General features: G+C 38.6%; 1 protein-coding gene and 1 long non-coding RNA gene across 5 annotated transcripts; one reads left to right on the top strand and one right to left on the bottom strand.

The window, feature by feature from the left end:
• Positions 1-7,059: 7,059 nt before the first annotated feature.
• LOC144085416 (uncharacterized) lies at positions 7,060-20,003 on the bottom strand. Its single transcript, XR_013304119.1, has 6 exons — positions 19,916-20,003; positions 14,619-14,733; positions 9,169-9,266; positions 8,959-9,056; positions 8,747-8,844; positions 7,060-7,200 (listed from the first exon to the last, which is right to left on the bottom strand). It is a non-coding gene; the product is annotated as an uncharacterized LOC144085416 (long non-coding RNA).
• Positions 7,805-17,935, top strand: LOC144085415 (uncharacterized). Of its 4 annotated transcripts, XM_077614659.1 has the most exons (4): positions 7,805-8,152; positions 11,303-11,404; positions 13,799-14,078; positions 15,049-17,935. In XM_077614659.1, exons 3-4 carry the CDS (start codon positions 13,826-13,828, stop codon positions 15,477-15,479), a joined length of 684 nt encoding a protein of 227 aa, XP_077470785.1. In that variant the 5' UTR covers positions 7,805-8,152; positions 11,303-11,404; positions 13,799-13,825; the 3' UTR covers positions 15,480-17,935. The 4 variants fall into 4 exon arrangements, with proteins under 4 accessions (XP_077470785.1, XP_077470784.1, XP_077470786.1 ...); XM_077614658.1 differs by lacking the exon at positions 11,303-11,404; XM_077614660.1 differs by lacking the exon at positions 7,805-8,152 and having other exon boundaries at positions 11,200-11,404.
• Positions 20,004-21,417: the final 1,414 nt, after the last annotated feature.

The following is a 21,417-nucleotide window of genomic DNA, read 5'->3' as shown; positions in this document are numbered from 1 at the left end:
AAGAAAAAAGCCTTACTATACTATGTCAATTTTTAAAGAAAAAATGCCTTACTATACTATGTCATTTTTTTAAGCAAAAAGCCTTACTATACTATGTCGTTTTTTACAAAAAATGCCTTACTATACTATGTCGTTTTTTAAGCAAAAAGCCTTACTATACTATGTCGTTTTTTAAAGAAAAAAGCCTTACTATACTATGTCGTTTTTTAAAGAAAAAAGCCTTACTATACTATGTTGTTGTTTTTAAGAAAAAAGCCTTACTATACTATGTTGTTGTTTTTAAGAAAAAATCCTTACTATACTATGTCATTTTTTAAAGAAAAAATGCCTTACTATACCATGTCGTTTTTAAAGAAAAAAGCCTTACTATACTATGTCGTTTTTTAAAGAAAAAAGCCTTAGTATACTATGTCGTTTTTTAAGAAAAAAAGCCTTACTATACTATGTCGTTTTTTAGAGAAAAAAGCCTTACTATACTATGTCGTTTTTTTAAGCAAAAAGCCTTACTATACTATGTTGTTTTTTAAAGAAAAAAGCCTTACTATACTATGTCGTTTTTTAAAGAAAAAAGCCTTACTATACAATGTCGTTTTTAAGCAAAAAGCCTTACTATACTATGTCGTTTTTTTACAAAAAATGCCTTACTATACTATGTCGTTTTTTAAAGAAAAAAGCCTTACTATACTATGTCGTTTTTTAAGAAAAAAGCCTTACTATACTATGTCGTTTTTTAAGAAAAAAGCCTCACTATACTATGTTGTTTTTTAAGAAAAAAAGCCTTACTATACTATGTCGTTTTTTACAAAAAAATGCCTTACTATACTATGTCGTTTTTAAAGAAAAAAGCCTTACTATACTATGTCGTTTTTTAAGCAAAAAGCCTTACTATACTATGTCGTTTTTTTACAAAAAATGCCTTACTATACTATGTCGTTTTTTAAAGAAAAAAGCCTTACTATACTATGTCATTTTTTTAATTAAAAAGCCTTACTATACTATGTCGTTTTTTAAGAAAAAAGCCTTACTATACTGTGTCGTTTTTTAAGAAAAAAAGCCTTCTATACTATGTCGTTTTTTACAAAAAAATGCCTTACTATACTATGTCGTTTTTAAAGAAAAAAGCCTTACTATACTATGTCGTTTTTTAAGCAAAAAGCCTTACTATACTATGTCGTTTTTTAAGCAAAAAGCCTTACTATACTATGTCGTTTTTTTTTTACAAAAAATGCCTTACTATACTATGTCGTTTTTTTTTTACAAAAAATGCCTTACTATACTATGTCGTTTTTTAAAGAAAAAAGCCTTACTATACTATGTCGTTTTTTTAATTAAAAAGCCTTACTATACTATGTCGTTTTTTAAGAAAAAAAGCCTTACTATACTATGTCGTTTTTAAGAAAAAAAGCCTTACTATACTATGTCGTTTTTTACAAAAAATGCCTTACTATTATACTATGTCGTTTTTTTAAGCAAAAAGCCTTACTATACTATGTCGTTTTTTTAAGCAAAAAGCCTTACTATACTATGTCGTTTTTTAAGAAAAAAGCCTTACTATACTATGTCGTTTTTAAAGAAAAGAGCCTTACTATACCATGTCGTTTTTTAAAGAAAAAAGCCTTACTATACTATGTCGTTTTTTAAGAAAAAAAGCCTTACTATACTATGTCGTTTTTTTACAAAAAATGCCTTACTATACTATGTCGTTTTTAAAGAAAAAAGCCTTACTATACTATGTCGTTTTTAAAGAAAAAAGCCTTACTATACTATGTCGTTTTTTTAATTAAAAAGCCTTACTATACTATGTCGTTTTTTAAGAAAAAAAGCCTTATTATACTATGTCGTTTTTTAAGAAAAAAAGCCTTACTATACTATGTCGTTTTTTAGAGAAAAAAGCCTTACTATACTATGTCGTTTTTTTAAGCAAAAAGCCTTACTATACTATGTCGTTTTTTAAAGAAAAAAGCCTTACTATACTATGTCGTTTTTTAAAGAAAAAAGCCTTACTATACAATGTCGTTTTTAAGCAAAAAGCCTTACTATACTATGTCGTTTTTTTACAAAAAATGCCTTACTATACTATGTCGTTTTTTAAAGAAAAAAGCCTTACTATACTATGTCGTTTTTTAAGAAAAAAGCCTTACTATACTATGTCGTTTTTTAAGAAAAAAGCCTCACTATACTATGTCGTTTTTTAAAGAAAAAAGCCTTACTATACTATGTCGTTTTTTTAATTAAAAAGCCTTACTATACTATGTCGTTTTTTAAGAAAAAAAGCCTTACTATACGATGTCGTTTTTAAGAAAAAAAGCCTTACTATACTATGTCGTTTTTTACAAAAAATGCCTTACTATTATACTATGTCGTTTTTTTAAGCAAAAAGCCTTACTATACTATGTCGTTTTTAAAGAAAAAAGCCTTACTATACTATGTCGTTTTTTAAAGAAAAAAGCCTCACTATACTATGTCGTTTTTTAAGCAAAAAGCCTTACTATACTATGTCGTTTTTTTTACAAAAAATGCCTTACTATACTATGTCGTTTTTAAAGAAAAAAGCCTTACTATACTATGTCGTTTTTTAAAGAAAAAAGCCTTACTATACTATGTCGTTTTTTTAATTAAAAAGCCTTACTATACTATGTCGTTTTTTAAGAAAAAAAGCCTTACTATACTATGTCGTTTTTTAAGAAAAAAAGCCTTACTATACTATGTCGTTTTTTTAAGAAAAACGCCTTACTATACTATGTCGTTTTTTAAAGAAAAAAGCCTTACTATACTATGTCGTTTTTTTAAGCAAAAAGCCTTACTATACTATGTCGTTTTTTAAAGAAAAAAGCCTTACTATACTATGTCGTTTTTTAAAGAAAAAAGCCTTACTATACAATGTCGTTTTTAAGCAAAAAGCCTTACTATACTATGTCGTTTTTTTTACAAAAAATGCCTTACTATACTATGTCGTTTTTTACAAAAAAATGCATTACTATACTATGTCGTTTTTAAAGAAAAAAGCCTTACTATACTGTGTCGTTTTTTAAGCAAAAAGCCTTACTATACTATGTCGTTTTTTTACAAAAAATGCCTTACTATACTATGTCGTTTTTTAAAGAAAAAAGCCTTACTATACTATGTCGTTTTTTTAATTAAAAAGCCTTACTATACTATGTCGTTTTTTAAGAAAAAAAGCCTTACTATACTGTGTCGTTTTTTAAGAAAAAAAGCCTTACTATACTATGTCGTTTTTTACAAAAAAATGCCTTACTATACTATGTCGTTTTTAAAGAAAAAAGCCTTACTATACTATGTCGTTTTTTAAGCAAAAAGCCTTACTATACTATGTCGTTTTTTTAAGCAAAAAGCCTTACTATACTATGTCGTTTTTTTTTACAAAAAATGCCTTACTATACTATGTCGCTTTTTAAAGAAAAAAGCCTTACTATACTATGTCGTTTTTTTAATTAAAAAGCCTTACTATACTATGTCGTTTTTTAAGAAAAAAAGCCTTACTATACTATGTCGTTTTTAAGAAAAAAAAAGCCTTACTATACTATGTCGTTTTTTACAAAAAATGCCTTACTATACTATGTCGTTTTTTTAAGCAAAAAGCCTTACTATACTATGTCGTTTTTAAAGAAAAAAGCCTTACTATACTATGTCGTTTTTTAAGCAAAAAGCCTTACTATACTATGTCGTTTTTTTACAAAAAATGCCTTACTATACTATGTCGTTTTTTTAAGCAAAAAGCCTTACTATACTATGTCGTTTTTTAAAGAAAAAAGCCTTACTATACTATGTTGTTTTTAAAGAAAAAAGCCTTACTATACTATGTCGTTTTTTAAGCAAAAAGCCTTACTATACTATGTCGTTTTTTAAAGAAAAAAGCCTTACTATACTATGTCGTTTTTTAAAGAAAAAAGCCTTACTATACTATGTTGTTGTTTTTAAGAAAAAAGCCTTACTATACTATGTCGTTTTTTAAGAAAAAAAGCCTTACTATACTATGTCGTTTTTTAAGCAAAAAGCCTTACTATACTATGTCGTTTTTTAAAGAAAAAAGCCTTACTATACTATGTCGTTTTTTAAAGAAAAAAGCCTTACTATACTATGTTGTTGTTTTTAAGAAAAAAGCCTTACTATACTATGTCATTTTTTAAAGAAAAAATGCCTTACTATACTATGTTGTTTTTTTAAGAAAAAAGCCTTACTATACTATGTCGTTTTTTAAGAAAAAAGCCTTACTATACTATGTCGTTTTTAAAGAAAAAAGCCTTACTATACTATGTCGTTTTTTAAAGAAAAAAGCCTTACTATACTATGTCGTTTTTTAAGCAAAAAGCCTTACTATACCATGTCGTTTTTTTAAAAAAAAATGCCTTACTATACTATGTCGTTTTTTAAAGAAAAAAGCCTTACTATACTATGTGTTTTTTTAATTAAAAAGCCTTACTATACTATGTCGTTTTTTAAGAAAAAAACCTTACTATACTATGTCGTTTTTTAAAGAAAAAAGCCTTACTATACTATGTCATTTTTTAAGAAAAAAGCTATACTATACTATGTTGTTTAAAAAAAAAAAAAACATACTATACTATGTCGTTTTTTAAAGAAAAAAGCCTTACTTTTTTAAAAAAAAAGCCTTACTATACTATGTCGTTTTTTATGAAAAAAGCCTTACTATACTATGTCGTTTTTTATGAAAAAAGCCTTACTATACTATGTCGTTTTTTATGAAAAAAGCCTTACTATACTATGTCGTTTTTTAAAGAAAAGAGTATGTGTACAATGAAACACTTAATGCATTAAACTATAGTATCTATAACATCCCTCTTTGAATGAATGAACTATAGTAGAGTTCATTCATTCACCGCTTTATCCTTACTAGGGTCGCAGAGGGTGCTGGAGCCTATCCCAGCTGAAGGAGACAAACAACTATTCATGCACACACTCATACCTACGGGTAATTTAGAGTGTCCAGTCAGCCTACCATGTGTGTCTTTGGAATGTGGGAGGAAATCGGAGCACCCGGAGAAAACCCATGCAGGCCACGGGAGAACATGCAAACTCCACACATAAAAATTTTAATTAGTAGTTTACAACATCAACTTACCTTTATTCCAGGCTATCTGACTCAATGAATAGTTTAACAGTTGAAAAGCAAAGAATGCTTCATTATATTGTAAACCAAGGGTGTCAGACCGGACCATTTTAGATATAATATTTAGATATTTTTTAAATAAATGGATTAAAAGAGCTGGATTAAAATGCATGAAAATTCAGGTTTTTATAGATCTAAAACAATGTACATTTTAGCTTTTTTTATAAAAAAATTTAGATTTCACAAAATGATTTTTGAACTAAAAACACAGAAAACATTACAATTATTGATTTAAATGGGGGAAAATCAGGGAATTGAATATACATCTTTACTCTTCATTTTAATTTGATCCTAAAACAGAAAGTCGGCACTCATGATTTACTTTCCCGGGCCACACAAAATGATGCGGCGGGCCAGATTTGGCCCCCGGACCGCCACTTTGACACGCGTTGTAAACAATAACTACATGTATCTGAACTGTTAAATATGACTAATTTTAACTGAAAATGGAGCAGGAAGACATTAGTATGTCATTCTGTTTATTATGAAATCAAATCAAGGGGGAAAAAATGATAAAACAGGAAATCTTTGTTTGGTGTTTATTGAAACATTAAAAATTATTCCAATTTTAAAGAGACCCACAAGGAAAATGGGGGGAAACTAGAAGTCTTACGGTCTAGAGAACGGGGGGAGCTTGTCTTTACAAACAGCTGCTCCTTTAAAAAAAAGAAAAACAATGTTTTTGGCAACTAGAAAAATGCCCTCGGACATCTGTGAGCAATAAGAGAAACACTTCTGTCAAAAGTCGTTTCCTTTTCAAGGCCTAAAAATAAGACGTTGATGGGCATCGCCGATTGGCCGCCATGTCTCCAACAAGGCCTTGTCATGTAAAGTTAGCGTAGCATTTGTTATTTTATTGCATGAGCTTCAGAGTTAAACTTCAAGTTAAACATATTAAAGCAATTCTATCCTACTGTGGAAACAAACGAACACTTCCTTTATGTTCAGTTGTGAAATCTTAGGAATGTTTAGCTTTGCCCGCCCATGGAATTTTACTCCATTTGTTTCACATTGTAATTGGGTTGGAGGCAATTCATTTATTTATTTGGAAAGCCTTCTTTGAAACGATTAAACGTTAAGTTCCTTCCATTTAATCAAGTGAGGCTTAGAACGAACCTGGAGTTGGAAAAAGTTGGATTTCTGAAAATAAGGGGCATTTTTTGTACAGGCAACAATGGCTGTTTCTTCGGAAAAATTAATAAATTAAATAATAAACATGAGTGGTTAGCGTGTTGGCCTCACAGCTCTGGGGTTCTGGGTTCAAATCCAGGTCATTTTACCTGTGTGGATGTTCTCCCCAGGCCTGCGTGGGTTTCCTCCGGGTATTCCGTTTTCCTCCCACATCCCAAAAACATGCATGCTAGGCTGATTGGACACTGTACATTTCCCTGAGATGTGATTGGCTGTTTGTCTCCTTGTGCCCTGCGATCGGCTGGCTACCGATTCAGGGTGTCCCCCGCCTCTGGAGTTAGCTGGGATAGGCTCCAGCACCCCCTGCGACCCTAATGAGGTGGTACACGGTCGATTGGTCGCCGGTCTTTTGGTCGCCTGGAAGTTTATTGATAATTACCATTTAAATTGTTGCTCAAATTACCTAAATACAAACTGCAAATTACTATTTAGTCATACTTAATGCCCTATTAATTATTAGCCTAAAGAAAAGCTCCAAATTTCCCGGACTTTTATTGTTTTTGGTTGGAGAATTTGTTAAGACTGACGTTGCTTCTTAAAGGGACAACGCATGTACATACAAACTCTTCTACACTCACACGTCGGCTCAGTGAAACTGCTCACGGCCATTGTTGGCTTTTATTGATGCGTAGACCGCGTTGTTTTACCTTCTTTTGTCACTGGTCTTTTGGTCGTCTGTCTTTTGGTCGCCCGTTGTCGCGGTCCGGGCGACCAAAAGACTGGCGACCAAAAGACCGGTGACCAATCGACCGCACACGGGTTCAGAAAATGAAAATGCTTTAATTTTCCTTGCCTTTGAGATGGGTTCGTCTATCTTGTCTGGCTTCTTCTTTGCTCTCTTGATTTGAAGGTTTGAGGACCTGGCAAAATAAAATCCATCATTAGTCGAGTTATACTAGACGCATCGATACGAGATTTACGAGAACGGCTTGGCTCAAGGCCACGCAATCTGACTCTCGGACTAGTCTGGACCCTCACGAATGTTTACACAGGAGATTGTTTTTTTATCAGCTTCCCCTGCCCACCTGGTTGTGATCTTCTTTAGCGCCTTTTCGTTTCTTACGGCCCTCCAACAAAACACCCGACCATCTGTGCCCCCCCCAAAAAAATTCCACCCTCTGAGGCGCTTTCTTCAGTATATTCCATTATCACGGAATGCCTCCGCTGTGATAATTTCATCTAAGTGGGTTTAGGGCCCGTCTTAGCGGCATTTAAACCCATTGTGAACTTTCTTAATTCCCCTTAAAAGATTGAGATGGTACCCGTGGCCCCCTCCTCCGACTCTCTCGCAAAGCAGAAGGTGAACGTTAAAGCCCTCGTTCACGCCGGGCCAAAAAAGCATCCTTCGGGAGCCGCAGCCTGGAGGGAGATTATCACGTTGGGGGTAATCCGAGGAGGAGGGGGGCGGAGCAACAGTTGGAGGAGCCGCCGCCGGGGAGGGAGGGAGGCGAGCGAAAGAGACGCTCGCCGCTTCACTCGCAACATCTCGCAGCTTGGGAGAACATCCCGTAGAGGAGAGATGGCGATGCCCACGACCTCCAAAACTTTTCCTCCCCGCGTGGATCCGCTCAAAGAGCCCTAAAAGTCCCAGGAATGTGGATTTGGATCTTTGCCGCCCGCCAAGGAGCGATTAAAGACAAATAGAAGCCGAAAGAGCCCGAATCAAGTCCGGACAGCTCCCCTCTCGGGGAGGGCGCAGCCGAGTCGGGATGCGTGTTCGTCACCCGCCAAGGCGGTGATGGACTTTCCTGGTGGAGGTCAGCCCGAGACAAACGCCACCCAGCCTTAAATCTGGATTAGCCGGCCCGAAGGGTAAGGACGCCGCATCGCCTTTTGCCGCTCTTAAGCCGCCTGAGCTTATGGCCCAGGCGTTAAGGTGTTGCGCTTTGGCACGGTGAAGCGCACGCCGGGTTTAATTCCAATCAAGGCAGGAAACCTACACGCTCGCGTTGACGCTCATCACGGAATGTTGGGGGGGAAATTCTCGGCTTTTTTTGCGTCCCTTTTTGCTTTTTTAACTTTAAGATTTATTTATCGGCATGGAAACCTTTTTAACTTTGGGGTGGCTTGAAGAAAGTGTGAAGAGAAATTAAACTATAAATAAATTCAAATGTATTGTTCAGTATAGCCAATTATTACAAGGGAATTTATTTTAGTCACTTCAAAAAATATGCGTTAAGTGTACTATGTGCTTTTATAATGCAGAATATTTATAAATCCAAGTTACTGCTGCATGAAATGACATTGTTGATAAAAAGTATTTTTAATAGACACTTTTCATGCAGTTGTATAATTTTAATCTATTTTTCATGCAGTTGTATAATTTTAATCTATATACTGTAAAAGATTTGGGGCGGTAAAATTGTTTTATACTCTTGATTATTAAAATAAAAAAAATACTATTACCAGTCCAGGGTGCATCACACTTCTTGCCCAGTCAGCTAGGATGGGCTCCGGCACCCTCAAAACCCTCAGTTTGTAACAAGGATGCAGGAATATTACTCCTAAAAAAATAAAAAAATAAAAACATAAATTACCGTATTTTCACGACTATAAGGCGCACTTAAAAGTCGGTAAAATTGTTTTATACTCTGATTATAAAAAAAAAATACTATTACCAGTCCAGGGTGCATCCCACTTCTTTCCCAGTCACCTAGGATGGGCTCCAGCACCCTCACAACTCTCAGTTTGTAACAAGGATGCAGGAATATTACTCCTAAAGAAAATAAAAATATACAAACATAAATTACCGTATTTTCACGACTATAAGGCGCACTTAAGTCGGTAAAATGGTTTTATACTCTGATTATCAAAAAAATATATATTACCAGTCCAGGGTGCATCTCACTTCTTTGCCAGTCAGCTAGGATGGGCTCCGGCACCCTCGCAACCCTCAATTTGTAACAAGGATTCAGGAATATTACTCCTAAAGAAAATAAAACCAAAACATAAATTACCGTATTTTCACGACTATAAGGCGCACTTAAGTCTTAAATTATCTCCAAAATAGACAGTGCGCCTTATAATCCAGTGCGCTTTATATATGGAAAAAAATTAAAGTGTCATTCATTAGGGTGCGCCTTATAGTCGTAAAAATACGGTACACAATATTCAATAAGATCTATCGCTTATTATTAAATAACGTATGACAATAAAATGAATAAAATACAAGCGTTCAATTGCAGCCATTCATTTTTTAGCCCTAAACAATTGAAATAAAAATAAATAGAGAATAAAAATAAGCTATAACGGCAGTAATATGCATATATATCTCCTTATATAAATATATAGGAAAAGTTTGAGCTATGGTAGAATCCAAAATGTGAAAGAAAGTTCAAAGCTCTTTTTGACTTGACATCATAAATCCCATTAAATGAAATTCAATCAGCAAGCGGCGAAAAGGATGACAAGCACTTCTGGTGTCAGCTTTGAAATTGGCTTGATTGTTTGAGTGTCATTGCGCTCATCCCCGACTAATTACACTCACCACGCTTCCAGTAAATCACACAGCTGTCATGTTGAAGTGAGGGGAAAAAAAAAATTGAAAAAGCGCTTCCTTGCTTGAAGCTCTGCGTTCATTCCAACTGTTATTTTTTTTTTTCAGTCAAAATGTCCTCATATTTGCTCTGCTTGCGCTTGCCTGTGCTTGCTTGCCCGTGTGAGCGTTCGCCGAGGCACTTGGACCCAACATCAGTCGGCCTCCGAGACCTGAAAAGCCCTCTTTCCGGCGGATTACGCAATAAAAGCGCACGTTTCCCCCTCATTTGTGTGCAACTTTCCCCCACTAATAAGCTCCTACCGTGCTCGAATTATCCCGCTGTCTCAAGTGTTCATCTTAACATAGAAGCAAGCCAATCGCGCCCCAAAATATATTATCAGAAGGTCTGAACAACCAATTTCTCGCGGCCTGTTGAGGGAAACTCGTTTCCTGCTTTTCCCACATCCGAAGCGTGTGCAGTCGTTTGGTCGCCGCCGGTCTTTTGGTCGCCGCCGGTCTTTTGGTCGCCCGGACCCAAACAACGGGCGACCAAAAGACCGGCGACAAAACAAGGTAAAACAACATCAATAAAAGCCAACAATGGCCATGAGCAGTTTCACTGAGCCGACGTGTGAGTGTAGAAGAGTTTGTATGTACATGCGTTGTCCCTTTAAGAAGCGACGTCAGTCAGGGTCTTAACAAGTTCTCCAACAAAAAACAATAAAAGTCTGGGAAATTTGGAGCTTTTCTTTAGCCTAATAATGAATAGGGCATTAAGTATGACTAAATAGTAATTCGCAGTTTGTATTTAGGGAATTTGAGCAACGATTTAAATGGTAATTATCAATAACCTTCCGGGCCACCAAACGACCGAGTACCCATCCGAAGATATCGTTGAATTGATCTTATTCTTGACCTAACGGAAGAACTTTTTGGCCGAGGATCATAAACGGTGTCGTTTCAGACACGTCGAGGCTTTATCTTCACCTCAACTGAAAGTTTTAGTGGAAAGGTCATTTCAAGAGTAAAAGTTAGAAGGTTGGATCTGCCATAAATGGACTAAGTTCGATACTACATACACTTTTATGTTGGTTGTCAAGATTTTTATAATCATTAGCATTTTTGGCCTATTTGTTCCCCTAAATAGGGTCCATCAAAAAATGGATAAGGGTAAAAATCTGCACTTTTTTGGGATTACAGCAGGAAAAATAAATTAATTGGATTTCATGAATAAAGCGTACATGTTTTACCTTGTTTTGTCGCCGGTCTTTTGGTCGCCCGTTGTCGCAGTCCAGGCGACCAAAAGACCGGCGACCAATCAACCGCACACGGGATTAACACGCATGCGGACCCGCTGCGTCTAAAGGAAAGACCTGGCGCTTGCAGCCAGGTGTGGGCCCACGTGACGGCAGATAAAGCCGACTGCAGGCATTAGTGCTAATCCCGCCCTGATCTTTGGAATATGTCCCTGTTACCTCTACCAGCACTCTTCGCGGGCCCACCTGCCGCCGACTTCCCGCGACCACGCCTCCCGCCGGGACCCCCTCTATGTCGTTTTCACCCGCCGACACGCAGTAGATGCCGACGTACGGTATTGTTTTTTTTCTTTCGCTATCGCAACCCTCCGCGTCTTGAGTTCAAAGTACACGGCGTGTTCAAAGACTCATATCAAGAACCGTTATGTAAAGTGGATTATCAGGTGTTATGGGACGGGAAGCGTGCAGCCTCTGACATCACGGTCAAGTCTCGTGACCCCGGTGGTTGAATCCGTGATAAAATAAAAAGCCGCCATCTCATTCCGCACAAAGAGGCGCTTCATAGACGAACTTCACAAGCATGGCGGTGTCACTCGGGTGACACGTCTCCCTCCGGGCGGCGGGGTTCGCGGCGCGCTCCCAATTAGTCCTTCCGTGTCGTGCGCCCTGCAGATAATGGGGGGCTTTGAGCGTGTCCGGCGGAGGACGCCCGGAGGGCTCTGCTATTGGCGGTGCGGTAACCCGCCTCATGTATGGGGAATGGCGGTAAAATTGCTAAAGAATAGGACGGCCTTGGAAGTTGCGCCGGATCTTGTCGTCATAAAACAGCCGCGGTTTTTAGACGATTCCAGACAATGATGAATTGAGGACTATTTCGGTTTGTCAAGGGAAATGCAGTTCCATGTGCAACCACTTGGTGTTTGCTTGGTTCTGATGGATGGATGGGTCGTTGGATTTGAGTGGGCGGATGGATTTAGTTTAATTTTGGCCCGCCAGAGGAGTGGTTAGCTCCTTGGCTTCACATTTCTGGGGTCGAGGATTCGAACCCAGGATGTTAATCATTGTGTGGAGTTGACATGTTGTCCCCAGGCTTGCGTGGGTTTTCTCCGGGGACTCCGGTTTCCTCCCACATCCCAAAAATATGCACGATAGGCTAGCTGGTTGAACACTAAATTGCCCCTAGCTATGATTGGTTGTCCGTCTCATTATGCCATGGGATTGGCTGGTCACATTTAAGATGTCCATTGCCTGGTGCCCAAAATTAGCTGGGATAGGCTCCAGGACCCCCCACAACCCTTGTGAGGATAAGTCAGTACTTTGGTGGCCCCAATCAAGCTAAAACTTGGACTCAGAAGGAACTATTTTCTCCACTTTTTCCCGCTTCTTATTTTTGCTCGCCAATGGCTTTTCCTTCTGCTTCCGTTCCCTCCCGGGGCGCACGTTGATAAACATCGACGTCTGCTAAAATCAGTTTTCTAAAATGTTGACAGTTTTAATTCATTTTAAAATTCTGCACAGACCAGCTTGGACCCCTTAGAGGGCAGCATCCGGCCCACAGGCCGTATGTTTGACACCACTGGTATTGACATATTAGCAAAAGTGTCCTAACTCTTCCACCAATAACAGAGCGACGAAAAATAGGCGCTTCGAGGTTTCCAAGGCAACGACAGAGATGCTTATTTGCCTAGTGCTACGCTAGCTAGTGTAGCTTTAGCATGATGGGGAAACGCTCATGCTATTTCCATACTTTAATGGCAAACTTGGGCATGTACTGTATGTTTCGGTGTCTGCTACACGGACATATGTGAACACAATCTAGTCTGGCAAAACGCTTTAAGGGCCGGTCTGGATTTGCTGTTAGACCCTGACAGACAGTTACTTATTTCCGGCTCGGGGGAAATGTTTTTTTTCTTCTTTTTACAAGTGACACGATAAGAAAAATGTGAAGTGGACAAAAAGTACAAAGCCTAAAATAGGGAGTTTTTATGTACACGCTATAACTTTAAGGCATATTTTTCTTGGAAAGTATCAAAAAAAGAAGAGTCTCCATTCCTCGCTTATGTACGTATAAGGCCTTAGGGCTTAAAAGATGTACAAAATAATTCAAGGAGTCTACCTACACATTTGTTCCTGCTTTGGCATGACTGAAATGTTGGGAAATGTTCTCACCGCATTCCCAGGTGTCGCCAAGTGAGAGTGAGGAAGTAAAAGTGGATTCACACAAGTGGGCCGGACTGTAACCCACACTTCTCATATCCAAACACAACTGTTGCCGCCCTACCCGAATCCTGAACCCCAAACATCACATTTGGACCAACTCCAAACCCAATCTAACAAAACTACAAGCTAAAAAGCAGCCGCTCTCCAAACCCCAAAGAATCCTAAATCTTCCCTAACAACAACCTTCCATAAATCGTAACAAGCCCAACTGTGGTTTTAGCTAAACTCGAACTCTAATAGCCAAACCCCCAAGAACGCAAAGTATGAAAACTGAAATATTGCATCTGTACTCAATTCCTGATCGCAAAAGACTCTTTTGTATCTTGCAGAAATGTCAAATTTGATTTCACGCTACTCTCGATAGTAATAGTAACTCATAAAAAGAGTGTCCAAAAGTCTTGCATTATCAACCATAATCCTGACTCAAACTCTGTGAGATCACAATTCATATATTGAAAATTTTTAACGTGATGTTTGACATTGTTTTTCTTGTTTTCCCGCCAGCGTCTCAATGCTCCTCCACGCTCTAAGATGAAGTTATGGAAAAGTGCTACTTTTGCCTTCATGCTCTGTGGCGCCACCCTGTCAATCATCCTCGTTAGAAATATGGCCCCTACCGCCGCCGGACCCCCAAAACCAAAGACCAAACACCAAACTTCCTGGTCCTCCTCACAGCAATATTCCTCGTTAAGATCCTCCTCCTTCTCGCCGACGGCGACCTGGACTGGTGGCCTTCACCGGAGGACGCGCTCAACAGAAAACATGAACTCCCTACTTTCAGAGTGTAAGATCCACTTTCATCGTTATCATTCTCTTTCCTAATGCTAATGTGTATAACAGCATTCAACCCAAGAAAAACGAGACCTGAATGAGAAACCCAAAACCTAACCCAACTCTATAAACTTTCCCCACTTGATCAGATGAGGCAAATAAACACGAGAAAGCTATGCTACATGACATCACCCCCTAAGCGGTCTCCGCAGCACGTTAGAGCAGGTTTTAACATCTCACAATAATCCGCAGGCAATTAATACCTCATAGTTTGCATTTTATACTCTTTTCACAGAGTCCCTTAATTCTTTGTTTTGTTTTGATAACCGATGTTCACGCCGCAGGGTACAAAAATAAAATCTCTGTCAACACCAAGGTGGTACTCATCAGGCAAATGAATTTTGTGTCTTTGCAATGGATCGCACAATAGCCAATCAGATGCTTGAGGGAAGTCACCCAACAAATATATATATATGCATGTATATGTACATTAATACATGACATTAGACTCACAGTTCTGAGATTGCGAGCCCAATCCCAGATGGGTTCTTACCTTCCAGTGTGGAGCTTGTATGTCTTCCCAAGTGCGTCGGTGGGTTTTCTCCAGGTACTCCGGTTTCCTCCCACATCCCAAAACATGCATGGTAGGCCTGTTCAGCAGTCTGTCCCTATGTAAGAGAATGGGAATGAATGGTTGTTCGTCTCAGTGTCACCCAATTAAAGGTGAGACAAGACCAAGACCTTAGCAAGTTGAAACAAAGAATGAACCAGGAACGTCAGAATGTATTGCCTGAACAAAGTCTTTAGTGTTAGAACACTGCAAAACCCAAATTATCGCCAAGCTCTAACGGTTAAAACCTAACCCTGATCCATAACACCAAACCGAATCCCCCAATCAGCCCTAACGTCAGGCCCAAAGTTGCTCTTTTGTCGCACAATTCTGACTAATCCACTCTACTGTTCCTCCGGCATTTTCTCTCCAGTGTCCATGATGTTCCAGAGCTTCACAGATGGCGAGCTTCAGCGCTTGGTAGGGACTTTACTTGACAGGAAGAGACGGAAAAGCCGCGATCAAAGCCAGGCTCGAAGGACTAAAAGAGCCCGGCGGGGCAAGGCGTGCTCGGTGCGGGAGCTGGAGTTGACGGTGAGCGAGCTGGGCCTTGGCTACGACAGCGACGAGACGGTGATGCTACGCTACTGCAGCGGCAAATGCACGGCGCAGAGGCGCAACTACGACGTCACCATGGAGCACATGATGCGGACGGGTTTCCGCAAGAAGGGACGCAAGGACAAGGTGGGCAACGGCCCCTGCTGCCGGCCCCTGGCCTTCGAGAAGGACTTCTCCTTCCTGGACAACCGGAGTCGCTACCACACCATCCAGAACATTTCGGCTAAAAACTGCGGATGTGTATGACGCTGCTCTGAACTCCCTCAACGCGGAAAATGATGGAATACAAACTCAATTCCAGGAATACATTCAGAAGGATACGAAACAACCAACACAGGGGCAATCAAGTGACTGTAACCCATTTTTCTATGTTCATTTCTATCTGCGTAGTAACACTGTAAAAAAACAGATGGCATCACAGCTAAGTAACGGCATTATGATTGATGGTTGTTGTAGCAAACTGTGTGACTGACGGTGAGTACCGCCAAAGTAGGCCCGCCACATTACGACAATTCACTTTCTGACCGCAGCCCAAATGTCCTTGGCACGTCTTTGCTGGAGAACCGGTGGAAAATGGAGACTACACACAGTATGAACACCAGATCTTTGACATCACTCAGTAAAAAATTGTCTTATCATCGCTGTCTATTTCCGCAGTTTTACACCAGTTTCTCAATCGATCGATCAATCCATCAAATGAATTAGTATAGCAACGGAGAGGGACTATCAGACCTATGATAGTTTAAGTAGAAAAAAAATCCACTGTAACCACGTCCCTAAATCATGTCAATCCTATCCCAACAACCAAAGCCCTAAAACAGGGGTCCCCAAACCGGTCCTTGTGGGTGCAGGTTTTTGTTCCAAGCGATCCAGCACAGACATTTTGACCAATGAGATTTCTGCAGAAAACAAGAAGCACCTAACTACAATACACTGATTGTCCTTGTAGGACACCAGATTGGTGAAAAAAGTTGTCCTCTTTCTGGGTTGGAATGGAAACCCGTACCCAGTGTGGCCCTTTGTGGACTAGTTTGGAGACCACTGCCCTAAAACCTGCTCTGATTCGGAATCGTTATGTCAGCCAAAGTTAAATTATACCGATTGGTGCTCACTCCTAACTTAGTTCCACTCAAATATTTCCACCATGAAGAGGTAAATATTAATTAGTCCATTGCACTCCACTCCACCGTGACCCCAATTATAGAGGTGGTACTCTCTGGGTACCTCACAATATGATATGATTAACTGCATGACACAACAATTATTGAAAAATTAGCCAGGAAATAATTCTACAATATTCTATCAATTGATTCTAATAACCAGAAAAATATGTTGTTTTCAACCAGAGAGTTCATTGCTCATTTCTCAAACTATTTCATTTCCATATCAGTCCAAAAATCTCATAATCGTATTCCTCAAACAATTACAAATATTCTCTCTACCTTACACATACAAAGCAGCACTTGTAAGATACACCAGAAGACAACTTGCCACTACAAGCGAGTTGTATTTTTGACACCCAGCGCATCGAACGCAGTTGACATCGAAGGAATGCACCACAGAAACGATTAAAACGATCGGGGCCTCATCGTTACAAGCGCGTGACTCATTCGCTTGGCATCAATTAAAAGAAAACACTAAAAGACGAGAGAAAGACTGCAGGAAAGACGCTGTCCAGACTTGTCGGTCGCTCACGACCGTGTTTGCTTTGGTTTGGGTTGTCCCATTTTGCCACTCATTCTCCTGAACGCTGATGCGCTGTCGGGAATGGTTGCGGTTCGTTTTGTTACGGGAATTCTGTAAGATGTTCCCATTATGTCTGCACCAGACCGATATGTCCTCTAATTTGCATAAACACAACGTGGATGCCAAGTCACCTTATAAGTTGAAAAAGCCGGGAATGACCTATTATCCATTGGTATAGGTTCAGTCTAGAAATGTATGTATTACAGATTAATTCCATTGCTATATTCAATTTAATTATTATATTTTATATAATGTAATAATTATATTATGTGTCGTTTAGATGACTGAGTCTTTGCAAAGATTTCACGTTATTGGCCTAAGTCTGACTGCAATAATTTTTCAACGAAATACTAAAAAAAGGGGGATAATGAGAGGACAGCCACTAAAATGCATCCTGTCCTTTATTTTAGAGGGTTTTTTTCCATTTCCATGTAACATTCTAAGTCCAGGGACAAGTCGCTTCTTCCTATTCGTCTGTGTTTTTCTTTTCTTTTCACAATTAATCAGTTTAGTCACATTCGGCTGCATCACTCGGCATGCAAGCGGCCTGGCTAATCCAAACAAAAATTCTACCCCATCAGTTATTTAAAAGAGGATCGCATTAAGAAAAGAAAAAAATCTAAAGATGCAATAGCCAACTTAAATTAAAATCACTGAAATAGTCATTGGGAATCAAGTATACATACTTATAGTTACACGACAGAAAAAGTCCTAAAAAGTTTTCTACATTTCTTCCCACAGTGACTAGCTTCATCTTAAGTTAAAACTGAGAACTTCAATGTAGGCTGATTTTAAGCTTCTTGCGCTGGCTATTTTTAATGATATTTTCATCATTTACTGCCAGCCAATAAAAACTGGGCAGCTTGAACACCCATGTATGAGTTCAACACTAATTCTAACATTTACCCTCCACGTAACTTGAAGTTTAAATAGTGCAGTCTGTACATGACCAACTAGAATAGCCCAGAAAAATGTCTTTTTCCAAAACAAATACCGAACGATCCTTCCACGCAGAATGAACAAAACACCCATTAAGCATCTCACGTATCAGGCAGAACGGAAACCTTCCGGATACATTTTAATAATGGTTTACGCCACCGGTGCTGTGAGGTAATCCAAACTGTTCTTTTTTTGCACTGATCCCTGAAATTCACCACCCCACCAAAAAGATCTGTCACGAAGCCAATTGGCTTTTAGCGGAAAAAAATAAGCTGTTGTCACGAAGGGTGAAGCATCGCCTTCCGCTATTTTGTGTGTTTTGTGTTTGTAACGGGCAGTGCATCGTTATTGTAGCTGATATTGTATATTTATTTGGGAAGTAAATTATGGTTCTGCATATTTATTTAGTTGACTTACACACACACACACAGACCGCTTGTTCTCATGAAGCAACTGTGCCAAAACAACGTTTATCATTCTATACTGACTGCTGAATAAACATCATTTCGCAGGTAACCATGCTGTGCTCATTTCAATTAACCTTGAACCTAGCTAAATAGTTTAGTAATATGAAATATATATTACCGTATTTTCACGACTATAAGGCGCACATAAGTCTTAAATTTTCTCCGAAATAGACATGGCGCCTTATAATCCAGTGCGCTTTACATATGGACCAATACTAAAATTGTTATCACGATAAAATAAAATAAATCAGTCGATAGGACAACTACGGAAAGCAGCCCCCGACTCTACTATTTTCCCGTAGATAAAGTACTGCGCAGTGACTGCTGGGATATATAGTTCTTTTGTCAATACACCCAATGGATTGTGGCCTGGCGATCGGCATCAACACTAGCTAGCTACTATTTGCGAATGAATTGTGGCCTGGCGATCGGCATCAACACAGTTGCGAAGCATGGAAGACAGCCTTGGAATAGTTACGCTAGCTACTAGCTAGCTATTATTTGAGAATGGATTGTGGCCGCCTGGACGAACGTATTAAACTCAGCGTTTTTGATGGACAATTGTTCAATTCGGACACAGAAAATGAGGACTGATGGTTTTGTGCGTGATGATGACGCAAGTACATTGTAAAATGGCTAAATAAAGTACAACCGAACTCAGTCTTGCTTCCGTTGCCTTTTTAAAAACGTGTTTTTAGCGTGCGGGTGTAGCGTGCATTTGGTGCATATAGCACCAAATTAGTGTGTTCGCCGTTGTAGTATATTGATACTATTAGTGCAAAGTTATCACAGCCGTCAACCTGGGTGTATTGACAAAAGGACTATATATCCCAGCAGTCACTGCGCACCGGAAATAGCGTCTGGTGCTGCTTCCGTAGACAGCGCAATTACGGTTCGATAATCATCATCATGTAATATATATATGCCATGCCTGGCTGCGTCTAAAAGAACGGTGCGTCCTTTGTGTGTGTAAAATACAGAAATAGCACTCGTTATTGACACTGCGGCTAAAAATACGATGCGCTGAATAGTCGTGAAAATACGGTATATTTAAACTAAAAAAAATCAATTGCTTGAGGATGCTTTGCCAATAAGTCAAGTCTCGCATTCTCGCTTTTCCTTCCGCAGATATTTGAACTTGTCACAACAGGAAAATTTAATTGCGATCAACACATTCCGTGAAAGCATCGACGGAAGGTTATGGTGCCGAGTGACGTGACTGCGGATTGCTAGTTTTATTTTTGTTACTGTAGCGACTGACCATGTGTTTTTACTTCTGTTTACAATGCGAAGGTGTATGTTTAAGCAGGTGTATGTTTTGCCACGCCTGGCTGTGTCTATAAAAACGGTACATCCTTTGTGTGTTTAAAATACAGAAATAGCACTCGTTACTGACACTGCGGCTAAAAATACGATGTGCTGTATAGTCGTGAAAATACGGTAATTAGTATTGAATAATAGTCATCAACTGCTCAGCTTTAGCATTAGCGCAAAACAAAGGTAATAAAATCAACAAGGGGAAGAACTTACCTTTGATTGGAAGAAAAACAGCAAAGATTGACCAATATTTTGTTGATGTCATTTCCAGATTCTGTGTGGGTCTCAGCACCCCCCCCCCTGAAAAGAGAAAAAGGAAACATTAAAATGTTTATAACAGCTGGGATTTTCTTTTGCCTCGGAGATAAACAGTTATTTCCGCTCGTCGGCGGCCAGTGCCGTCAATGTGAAAACAACATAAGCTTGCTGGAGTCAAACAAGTTTTTACAATATAAAAAAAAAGTTATTTTAGTATCAAAGCATTTTCTTCCTGTAGGACAAGGGTGTCAGACTTGGGTTGGTTTGCGGGACGCTTTAACGTCAACTTGATTTCACGTGGGCCGGACCATTTTAGATATAATATTTAGATTTTTTTTAATAAATGGATTAAAAGAACTGGATTAAAAGCCCTGAATATTCAGTTTTTTATAGATCTAAAACAATATTTATTTTAGCTTTTTTATATATTAGATTAGATTTTACAAAATTATTTTTGAACTAAAAACACAGAAAAAATGGATTAAAAAAATTACAATTATTGATTTAAAAGGGAGAAAATCAGGAAATGTAATATACATCTATACTCTTCATTTTAATTTGATCCTAAAACAGAAAGTCGGCACATGATTTACTTTCCCGGGCCACATAAAATGATGCGGCGGGCCAGATTTGGCCCCCGGGCCGCCACTTTGACACATGTGCTGTAGGAAATAGCAAAACATGACTTGCTATACAGGTTAAAATGAAAATTGGCTCAAAATTCAACATTACAGTGGTACCTCTACTCTAATTTTGTAACTTGAAATTTTCACAACTAGAGACGCATTTTACTTACAAAATCACAGGTATTGGCATGACAGCCAAAGGGAGAGCAAATCTACCATGCCAATTTGAAAATAAAATACAGGTGTATTTACATTTCAGGAGGTTTGATTTAGATTTTTTCTCATTTTTTGCTTCCTAACTTGAGTTTTTTTGTATCCTGAAACAAAAGTTTGTAACCTGAATTTTTCATATCTAGAAATGTTTGTAAGTAGAGGTTTCCCCTAAAAAAAATTTTTTGCACAAATTCCCACAGGAAAGTCTTTCTATACTCATGACAGGAGATTGTAAACAAGATATCTGTTATTAACTGCACTTGCAAGTGGTACAATAAACAGTATGCATACACAATTGTGGGGGCTAGAGTCAGAATCACAGCAGGTGTTACTACTCAGTATGAGTGTTATAATATTAATAACAATAATACATAATAATAATAATAATGGCGTGGCTGCTTTACAGCCTTGGTGTGTAATTAAGCATGGTGTGTTGGATTTATAGTCGGAGCTTTTAGGGGAAAAAGGCGTCAGCTAGCAGACATCCCTCGCAGGATACATTTTACAGTAACTCCCCACGTGTCCTCCCATCCCGTCATCTAGCGCTTAACTCTTATCAACAACCAGTCGTGACAATAATAAGTCTCAATGGTCCCCATGGCTCATGACGGAAAATGG

Source organism: Stigmatopora argus, chromosome 12 (assembly GCF_051989625.1).
Source record: "Stigmatopora argus isolate UIUO_Sarg chromosome 12, RoL_Sarg_1.0, whole genome shotgun sequence".
NCBI classification, from domain to species: Eukaryota; Metazoa; Chordata; class Actinopteri; order Syngnathiformes; family Syngnathidae; genus Stigmatopora; species Stigmatopora argus.
The sequence above is the reverse complement of the archived record's forward strand: the minus strand, read 5'-3'. Positions and strand labels throughout refer to the sequence as shown.